Genomic DNA, 11,512 nt, shown 5'->3' on the forward strand with positions numbered 1-11,512 from the left:
TTGAAAAACCAAACAACTGGAAGAAATGGGACAGTGCTGTGCTGGGACAGTTGTGTTGGAAGGACTAATGGCAATGGTTTGTGTAGCATCCCCCATTTGATTGACGTCTTGAGACCTTGCTGATAATTCATTATAAGTTTATTCACGCAACCATAAGATGATGAGATGAATGAAGAACGAAGACAATGCATACAATAAACCACCATAAGAGCTGTAAGAAATGAAATACATTTATCAATACGCATCAATGACCACTCATACCTTACAATTACATCCCATATGCTTTCTTACATAACCCCCCCCCCCTTATAAACTATTTACTTTAGCTACATTTAATAGAAACAGACATTCACTTTTTCGTTACCATTAATAATTGGTGTCTCTTGAATATTAAACTGTAAGTATAACTTAAACAAAATATATTACTGAATACAACAACTTCAATAAATAAAACAAAAACCTTTCATATACTGTTTGGGGTTATTTACAGTTTATGATGTAGCTAATGTAATATGTAGCTAATGTCCCATGTTCACTTCACTCACTGTAGTGTACTCCCAAAGTGTTTTTAAAAATAAACAAAAAAAAAAAACACTGGTTGGGTGCGAATTCAAGTGCAGTGTGGGTGGGGAGAGGTCTTTGTGTGTGCATAAGAGTTCTAGTAGTCAGTGCAGGTGTAGAGTGTGTTTGTATGGGAAGAAGGTGTAATGAGACAGATGAGAACTGCGAAACTGTGGACCAGTACATTGCGCTATTGTTCTTTCAGCAGCCTAATTGCTTGAGAATAGAAACAGTCTCTAAACCGACTGGTTCTGGTCTTCAAGCTTCTGTACCTCCTGCCACAAGGCAGCTGTGAGAACAGGCAGTGCATCTTCTTATGCAGAATACTTGAGACAGTATTTCGTAGACAGACAGACAGATGTTCAGGAGAGTCTAGTAATACAGTTACATTGAGAGGGACAGACAGAGAAATTAATTCTTAACATAACACAGTGAGAGTAAAGAATGGGTTCAAGCCAGTGTAATAATGTTGATAATGTCACAAAGACCCATTATAAGTATATGAGGAAATCGGAAGAAATGTAGGGTACAGACACAAAGACATGTGATGTGTAGAGGGCTAGATAGATAGATAGATAGATAGATAGATAGATAGAGGGTTAGATAGACAGACAGAGAGGCATAGTTGCCGATGGATATATAGAGGGACAGGCACACAGACAGAGTGTTGCAGAAGCATAGATAGAAGTAGGCAAAAATATAGGCAGACAGTTGTAAAGGGATAGATAAGACAGAGAGTCAAACAGACAGACAGATAGACAGAGAGTTGTAGAGGGATAAATAGATAGAGAGACCACTTTTTTCTTAAAGTTGCATCTCTACGTGTGTCACAGGTATTTTATTCCAGGCATTTTATCAAACAAAGCTGAGTTACCTAAATATGCATACTACAAATGGTATAAGGTGATCCAACAGCAATGTGAAAGACTAGTGGAGAGCCTGCCAAGACATGGCAGTCAAGGTTATTTCACCATAGTGATTTTTGTATGCTCTTTTTGAAGTTCAAATATTAGTACTGTGTTGTTTAAATTTAAATAATAATGACTTATTTGAATTATAAATATTATAATAATTTATAAATACATGTTCTAAATGGCAATATTTTTATTTGGAATTTAGGGAAAATGTTGTCCATGCTTTATGAAATACACCACAATTGTTAGTTTCTCTAGACACATTGCCTATAAAAGGTTGGTCTCTTAATTTTTTAATGGAGCTGGATACTTGTTAAAAAAAATAAAGGAAACACTTAAACACAATGTTACTCCAAGTCAATCACACTTCTGTGAAATCAACCTATTCAGTTAGGAAGCAACACTGATTGTGAAACAATTTCACCTGCTGTTGTGCAAATGGAACAGACAACAGGTAGAAATGACTGGACAGAAATAAACAAGACAACCCCTATAAATGAATGGTTCTGTAGATGGTGACCACAGACCACTTCTCTGTTTTCATCCTTTCTGGCTGTTTTGGTCACTTTTGCATTTTGTTAGTGCTCTCACCCCTAGAGGTAGCATGAGGCGGTGTCTACAACCCACAGAAGTTGCTCAGGTAGTGCAGCTCATCCAGGATGGCACATCAATACGAGCTGTGGCAAGAAGGTTTGCTGTGTCTGTCAGCACAGTGTCCAGAGCATGAAGCAGATACCAGGAGGCAGGCAAGTACACCAGGAGACAGGCCAGTACACCAGGACATGTGGAGGAGGCCATAGGAGGGCAACAACCCAGCAGCAGGACCGCTACCTCCTCCATTGTGTAAGGAGTAACAGGAGGAGCAGTGTCGGAGACCTGCAAAATGACCTCCAGCAGGCCACTAATATCCACAATGTCCACAAGTTGTGCTTACAGCCCAACACTGTGTAGGGAGATTGGCATTTGCCAGAGAACACCAAGATATGCCGATTTGCCATTGGCACACTGTGCTCTTCATGGATGAGAGCAGGTTTACACTAAGCACATGTGACTAGAGACGCAGTGGAGAACGTTCTGCTGCCTCCAACTTCCTCCAACATGACTGTTTTGGAAGTGGGTCAGTAACTGTGTACTGGCATGGGATCCTCAAACCCATTGTGAGACCATATATTAGTGCAGTGGGCCCTGGGTTCCTTCTAATACATGACAATGCTAGGCGTCATGTGGGTGAAGTGTGTCAGCAGTTCTTGCATGATAAAGGCACTGATGCTATGAACTAGCCCGCCCGTTTCCCAGACCTGAATCCAATCGAGCACATCTGGGACATCATGTCTCGTTCTATCCACGCCACGTTGCACCACAGACTGTCTAGGAGTTGACTGATGCTTTAATCCAGATCTGGGAGGATATCCTTCAGGAGAACATCCGCTGCATTATCAGTAGCATGCCTAGTCGTTGTCGGGAGGTCATAAAGGCATGTGGAGGCCACACACACCTCAACCTTTTTTATTATATACACATTTTTTATTTTGAGTAGGATTCCAAATTCAGACCTCCAGGGGATAATAATTTGGATTTACATTGAACATTTCTGTGTTATTTTGTTCTTAACGCATTTCACTATGTAAAAAATTGAATACTTAATTTATTGAGATCTAGAATGTGTTATTTTAGTGATCCCTTTATTTTTTGAGCAGTGTATTTAACACAAAACCAAACAAAGCAAAACTGAAACCAAAGAAACACAACGGTTTGTCTCCGTATGTCTCTCTATCTATCTATCTATCTGTAACTCTATATCTGTCTATCTGTCTCTCTACAATGCTCTGTCTATCTACCTGCAAGCTTCTGCTATTTGGTAGTGTGGTGTCGTGTTTGTGGTATGAAATGTGGGGTGTGGGTGATGGAGTATACAGTGTGTGTAGTGTGTTTGTGGCTTGCCCCAAACATCTACATTTTGGCTAAAAGTTTGTGAACACAGATTAGCCAAATATCTTGAATTAGTTTTTGGACCAGCTATCCCATGTGGTTTATAAGTGGCTGCTATGGTGTCTCGGTGGTTGTTCAGGTGTTTTTTAGGTTCTTGACATGGTATTCCATTGGGTTGCTAAACTATTGCTAGGCTGTTGCTAGGCTGTTACTACAGTTTCCAATGTGGTTGCTAATCTGTTGCTAGGTGTTTGCTATGGTAGCCACGGTGTGTGCATTGTATGTTTGTGCTGTGGTATGGAGTGGAGTTTACAGTGTGTGTGGAGTGTGCATTGTGTGTGTGGTGTGCAGTGTGTAGCATCTGTGTGTGGTGTGAAAGATGTTGCTGGATGGTATACATTATAAGGATAATTATAATAATTATCCTTATAATAATTATTATAAGGAATACCATGTTCACTTGTTGTTTATTGCATGTGAACATGTCTGTGTTCATGTTTATCGCTTGTTCACTTTTGGCATCCAGAAAAGCTGGTGTATTAGTAAAAGCATCCAGTATAAGCTCTCATGGTTGTCTGATTAGAGCTCTGGAAATGGCAATGCACTGCTTCTGATGAACATATTTTCTTTAAACTATTTTATTAGCACGATTGTAACACACTTGTGTCTCACGTCATGCTTGGTAAAAGTCTTAACTGAGTTTCTGTTGATATAAAATGACACTTCCTGTTTTTTTCCTGTTTACTTTTGTTGTGCTTAAGTGATTATCATTTGTGGCTTATAAATCCAAAACCAGTGTATTTACCTGTGTCATAACCTTTCTGTAGCTGGTAGATGAACTCATGGGCATTTTCATTGCATTCAATGGGCATTTAATTCATTGGTTTTACAGGCTGCCAGCTGAACGTTTTCCAGTGAGCAATCAGATAGGGCATAGGCAATATTGTCATGTATTGTTCCAGTAAAAAGAACAGGCCACCACAGCAATCTGAAAAATGCATTTCAATCAAACAATGCAGAGCTTGGACGCGGAGGCAGACATGTACACAGGTATATTAAGACAATGAGAACAAAACAGAACAAACAGGCTACAAACTGAGGAAAAACTGATCACACCCAAGTGTATGGTGAAATAGGCCTTTTGAACTGGAAGCCAGTTGGAATAGAACTAAAACCCAATGCACAGCAATACAGTCTAGCCACACCACATAGAGTGGCATTTCCACTAATGCAAAAAGTGGATGAGGAGTAGAAGAGGATGTAGTCCATGGGAATCATACAGGAGGTCCCTGAGCCCATGGAATGATGTGCTTCAATGATTGCTATAGTAAAGAAAATGGGAAAATAAGGATTTTTGTGACCTAAAGCACTTTAACAAGGCAGTCAAAATGGAAAAAAGTTCACACTACCTGAAGTAGAGGACATAGCCCCAAAGCTGACTAATGCAAGAGTGTTCTTCACCCTTGATGGTTCTTTGTGATTCTGGCAAATCCCATTAGATCCCAAGAGTGCAACTTTGACCACTCTGGCTCTGTCCTCCGCCATAATCAGCGTCACCTGCAGTCTCCACCACCTCTAGGGGTGGAGTGATAAAGCTATACCAATTTCTCTGACTGTCCGGTAATGATTTTCCTACTCCTGACCTGAAAAAAATAATGCCTTGCAAAAAGGGGGAGATGTGAAGATATGTACTTTGTGCATTTACCATGTGTGTAATTGCTAGGCTGGCAACAAGCATCCGGGGTCAAGGGTATGTGGGAGGTTTTTGGCTGAAAACAAAACAAAAAAAAGTCTTATAGTATAGTATAGTATTGACTGTGTCTGGTGAGTCCAATATCTTGTTGGAGTGAGTTCATGACAGCTAGGTTGTAGCAATCTAAGTAAATGAAACTAAATTAAACAACTCAGATGTTGAAACTTTTGCTAAATACTTTCCAACCCTTTGTCTGTATAAAAACCCTACAGCCTATAAGCAGTATTGGGATGGACTGCTACTGTCTACAGCTGAATTAAGAGAGCATTTCTCAGCTGAGTGCACATTATTTATTACTGATTAAAATGTTACTTCTACATTTACATTTAAGGCATTTAGCAGATGCTCTTATCCAGAGCAACTTACAAAAGTGCTTTGCTATTTACCCAAGAAAAACCTTAGCTAGTTAGAATAGACTGATCGTTCAAAGATACATCTAAGCTTTAGACATTACTAAGCACAAGTCAATAAGGTGACCATAGTACTCTGCTATTCGTCCAAGTATTCTCTGAAGAGGTGGGTCTTCAGTCTGCGTTTGAAGACAGCGAGCAACTCGGCCGTTCGGACACACAGGGGAAGCTTGTTCCACCACTTTGGTGCCAGGACAGAAAAAAGCCTGGACGCTTGTCTTCTGCGGATTTTGAGGGATGGCGGGTTGAGCCGAGCCGTACTTGAAGCTCGAAGGGCTCTGGGTGCGGATCAGCTTTTGACTATTGCCATCAAGTATGGAGGGGCTTGTCCGTTCTTGGCTTTGTAGGCCAGCGTCATGGTTTTTAATCTGATGCGGGCAGCTACAGGAAGCCAGTAAAGAGAACGCAGCAGTGGAGTGACATGGCTGTCATGACTTTTAATTAATAAATGTTACTAAAAGCTACTATTAACCTATACAGCTTATAGTTATGTTACGAAATGTGCTTCATGATTACATAATAAGATGCATATTATATTCATGTTTATTAAAAACTAAGAAATAGTAATTTGGGTAAGCAGCTGTAGCTCAAGTACATTGTGGTCTGGTTGTGCTGGATATGAGAATGTGAGTTTCTGAAAGTAGACGTGCACTTTCAAATTCTCTGGCTGTAGAGTCCAATCAGTGCTCACGTCAGGCTTGCAGTCTAGGTACATTAGAGTGGTGCCTGTGGACAGTCTGGATGTGTGTAAAATCGACTAGCTGCCCACCCTTCTGCCACTGCTTAATTACTATGTTAAAATCTGCATGGGGTCTTAATTACCTGCCACTATTATAACCAGCAATAACCATAATTACTCATACCATTTAAGTTACACTATATTATGCTTATTATATATATGATTATTTTGCACACCTGACCAGTAGAACAGTCTTATGTGGTGGTACGGTGACTTTTATCAATAATTAAAGTAGTGTCAGAGGTCCACCTTGTGAGTCTTGGATCTTCCCTGAGAGAGTTTTTTCTTGCCACTGTCTCCTTTGGCTTTGATATCCCAGGAGGTTGCTAATATGTTGCTAGGCTGTTGCTATAGAGAATGTGTAATTGGATCGAGTATGCAGAAGAGTACTTTTAAAATGTGGTTCCTTTCAGGGCAGATGAATCTAAACATTGCAAGTTTACATTTAGTCAGCTTCTTTGGTTTGACAGTGGTTGAATGAACAGATGAAGACTGAGTTTGCTGTTCTGTTATCTCCACATTTGCAGTAGATCTCGCAGTAGCAGTTTTGTTTGTATCATCACCTTTAATTAAACAATGGTACTTATAAAACACTGTTGCAACATAGTGACTGTGTCACTCTCTCGCTACATCTGTCACTCTCTCTGTCACCAACTTACATGCTTTCTCGGAGGACAGGCCATGCCACAAGGAATTGTCCTGATTCTCCATTTCAAAACTTCGGAAGTGAGCCTTTGAAACTTGAGTGTGCTGACAGTCTGAATGAAGAAACTATAGATATAAATATGTACCTGTCTTTGTGGTCTCAAAGAAGCTTTTCTGATCAGGGAGCTGAAAAGCTGCAGCTTCACTCTACAAATAAATCCCCCAATAGAACTCAGGAAGAGGCCACCTTGACAGCCTGCACTGAAAGAGCTGATGAGAGGCAGAAAACTACTGGTTTGTGTAAAGACAGAAAATGCAACATTTAATTGCACGTTGTATACTGTAATAACTGAGATGAATATTATTGCTGAATGGAAATCATCCCAGTGATGCTCAGCTCGCAATATATCAATCACTTGTGTACAGTGGAATGAACATCTCACCTGAAAGTGCAAGAATTTTCACCTGAGCATGGATGTATTATTAAAAGTATTATTTACAAACACAAAACAAAGCAAAGAGAACTGTCTACTTACATAGGACGGCCAACGCAAGACACACAAATGCCCTGATCAAAAGAAGGTAATCAGGCTTTTAGAAATGGATCACTCTTATGAAGAGGACTCGAGCCTTCTGTTTTTTGTCTTTTCCTTCACTTTCCCTGTTAGAGTCAGGCAGTAGTACCCCAATGCAGCAACAACGCTACCGACCAGCCACGTGTCAAACTTTCCTAGCAGATAGTTACCAGACATAGCTAAGCGACCCGTTTCATACTCCGTGCCTATAAAACAGTGTCCACTTACCATCGGCTCTCTTGCATCCTCCCAAAACAGCGATGCTTCGTACAGCAGTGCCCATCGTAGTACAGACTCAAGACATACCCTTACCAGGTTAATTTCTTTGCCTGAGCTCTTAAGTGTGTGTCCATGGAATCCAGGGCACAGCGTATGATGAAGCTCATACATGCTGTTAAGACGAACACTGGAATCTTTCGCATGTTGTACCAAAAGTCGAACGCGTTGCTAAGGGCTGCACAGATAAAAGTATAAGATGGCTCTTAGGCTCAACCACCTAAATCTGAAAGATTTAGACACATTCTCTTACGCACACCATTCGGTCTCTTGAATGTGTATACCAACTGTGTAACTCTTTTAAACCACACACCTTAAGTCATGCAATGACTTAACAGGAATCAGTAGGAGTGGACACATTATATATTAAGTAAAAAGCTCAGTAATATCAAATCTATCAAATCTCCTATGAAATCTCCCCCCATACAGATACTTAACCTAAGATTCAGCTACTTTAACCAGTATTAAAACAAATATAGCCGTCACCTAGTGTACCACAACTGGTGTTCCTCAGCAAATTCACTCGACCCAATTCCCTCAAAAATACTACAAGAAATACTCCCAATTATAATAAGACCTCTTTTAACAATAGTAAATTCATTCCTTAGCTTAGGACATGTACCCAAACCCCCTAAATTAGCAGTCAAAAAAACTTTAATCAAGAAATCCTAGTGTATTGATTCTAGTGTATTGTCTAATTACAGCCCCATCTCAAACTTAACATTTATGTCCAAGATATTAGAAAAAGCTGTGATCCAACAACTCTGCTCATACCTGATTTGAAAAAGTGTCTTTTTTTTTTTAACTCTCTCACTAACACTCTCCTCTTCTGGGGATGCTATCTCAACCTAGCTCAACAAAATAACTAGTTAAACATATAATTGCATATGACAAATTCAGAACACTACACGCTGACTTACTTTTTTATGTTGGTGAGTGGCTAAACAAATACGTCTAGAATTATTGGTTTCTCTTGTAAAGAGATAAAAAGCTGCTTAACAGGCAACAAAGAAAACATCAAAGTGTGTTTTCCTTTCATTTCTGTACATTGTCCATAACCACCTACATAAAAAAAACTACCTAACATTTTTCCAGGGCCAAAAAATAGCTTAGCCTCACCCCACAAACAATAGCCATATTATAATGAAATTAGAATGCTGCCTGTTTTTGTGGTGAATGGTTGTTTTAAAAGTGTTCTCACATTTAAGACCATTTAGTTCAGGATTATAGACATAGAATTACTAACCTAGGCTTATTTTATTATCCAGTCAGTACAAGTACAAAAGTACAGTACAAAATGTCTTAGAAATAGGTGCTAGTGGTAAGGACATTATTAGTTTATTTTACCTGCATTTACGATACAAACTAACTTGGCCATGGAACATTAGCCAAAATTATTTTATTGATGTTTACTAATTTTATCAGATTTTGCCTACTCATTACATACCTTAAGTGTTCTGAAAGCAGTCCAGCTTACCACAGGTTCTACTACATGTTCCTGTCCTCTGTAAATGCCACTGCCAGAACCGCCGTCTCTGCCACCACCACCACCACAACTGTCATTAGCTACAGAAGCTGATGAAGGCCTTGCTGTGGCAAACATGTCTGTAATTTTGGTACATTTGGTACTCTGCACATCGACTACTTGTCTATGCTAACTATCGGTTCATCATAACTCCATAGTCGGCCATCAAAACCTGTGAAAAGTGGAGGAGACGTGTCGATTTGAGGACATTGTAGGAATGTATAGTTTCTAACTGTGTTGTTAGTTTTTATCATCCCAAACAAACAGTTTACACGTTTGTTGTGGAGTCAGAACATAGAGAACATTTAACAGCCAATTATGGAAATATTTGGGTAAATTGTTGACTGAATGGGAACGACTGCTGTAAAGATAAAGTATCTGGATATTTATTAAACACTGGAGAAACACAGGCTTGTGTCCTTGTTTTTATTTATTCACTGTTCTTGGACATTGATGTACAAGAATAATGTAGAAATACTGCTATCTCTCTTTTTGGCACCTGCCATTCAGTAGAGGCAATAGCAAGATCCAGTGGCACCAGCCATTTAGACCATTGGCACCTGCCGTTTAGTAAAGGCAATAGCGAGATCCAGTGGCACCAGCCATTTAGACCATCCCAGCATACAGACCTCTCATTAGATGTGCAAAAACAGACAGGATGCAGGTGAAAGATTCGCCCCAGGTGCTGTCTCTGCTCTTTAGGACTGTTTTGAGCACACTGATTGGGAGATATTCAGAGAAGCAGCAACATCTGGTGATTCCATCAACCTGGAGGAGTATACAGAGTCAGGTCCCCCAGGGCTATGTGCTAAGCCCGCTGCTGTTCACTCTGCTGACTCATGACTCTGCTGCGAAGTGCAGCACAAATCACATCGTGAAATTCACAGACGATATGTCAGTACTGGGCCTCATCACCAAGAACAATGAGACAACATACAGAGAGGAGGTGCAGATGTTAACAGACCGATGCAGAACCAACTACTTGTCTGAATTTTGAGAAAACTAAAGAAATGATTGTTGAGACTGAATATAGTGATATATTCAAATATATCGGGATATAAACAGAGCAGGATATGGAGTAAGGCTATTTCTTTTATATCGATATTTGATTGCTCAAATCTAAATCTTGTATAGCACCTTATTCTGTTCTCTCATTATGAGTCTTTGCTCTGCTCAGTTTGTCTGCTTCGCTCTTCCCTGCCCGCCCCCACCCGCTCTCTCTCTCTCTCACACACACACACAGACACACACACACACACACTGGAGGCGAGTAACACAGAGCGTGAAAATGAGTTAGCGCTAATCTGTAAGAAGAAACTACGCTGCTACTGTTCTGAAGCCTTCATGTCCCAGCACCCCTTAACCAGTTCAGACAGCGTTGCAAGCCTCCTTTGCTAACGCTGTATCTTACGAAAAGAAAAGCAAGAGTATGCTATGCTGTGGTATTACTGAAACGGTTTACTACATAGCAAAAGATCTGCTCCCCTTCTCAACAGTAGAGCAGGAGGGCTTCAAACGGCTGATAAACTCTTGACCCACGATACCCATTGCCCAGTCGCTATTTCTTTGCACGAAAAGCGCTGCCTAACACGTCTATTCAAGTCAGACAGACCCTATCCAACTGGCACGCGAGAGCAAAACATTTTGCATACAGTTCTATTTAACATACAGTTATTAAAAAGTAAACTCATATTTTTTTCCACAGGACATGGCATGGAGAATGGCATAGTTTGATTATAAAATATTTTTTACACTATTTTTCACAACGTATATAATATTGTATCGTATATCGCCATCCAACTAAAATATATCGAGATATGATTTTTTGCCCATATCGCCCAGCCCTACTACCTGTTAAAGATATATGCACCGTACACTCAGTACCTCTATTAAACATTGAGTAGTATTTATTGTACTGTCTTGCACGTTGCACTTTCTGCAGTCTGTTCTGTATTGTTTTTGTTATCGTTTTGTTTCATGTTGCACCCTTGTTCTGGAAAAAAAATATTTCATTTCACTGTGTACTTGTACAGAGCTGAAATTACCATAAAAGCCACTTGACTTGAGTAGAGGTAATAGCGAAATCGAGTGGTACCAGCCATTTAGACCATTGGCTCCTGCCATTCAGTAGAGGCAATAGCGAGACCCGTGCTAATTTAAGTTTTTACATTTTTATTTTTTATGC

At 40.0% G+C, this 11,512-nt stretch overlaps 1 protein-coding gene across 1 annotated transcript; it reads right to left on the reverse strand.

Annotated features, from left to right (window-relative positions):
* Nucleotides 1-4,899: 4,899 nt before the first annotated feature.
* Nucleotides 4,900-7,948, reverse strand: tap2a (transporter associated with antigen processing, subunit type a). The gene is given in 8 exon segments (XM_072674417.1): nt 4,900-4,979; nt 7,098-7,121; nt 7,124-7,221; nt 7,282-7,368; nt 7,370-7,394; nt 7,488-7,634; nt 7,637-7,846; nt 7,849-7,948. Coding segments are annotated over 8 exon segments (771 nt in total).
* Between the last annotated feature and the right edge of the window lie 3,564 nt (nt 7,949-11,512).

This window comes from Salminus brasiliensis, chromosome 3 (assembly GCF_030463535.1).
Source record: "Salminus brasiliensis chromosome 3, fSalBra1.hap2, whole genome shotgun sequence".
NCBI lineage: Eukaryota > Metazoa > Chordata > Actinopteri > Characiformes > Bryconidae > Salminus > Salminus brasiliensis.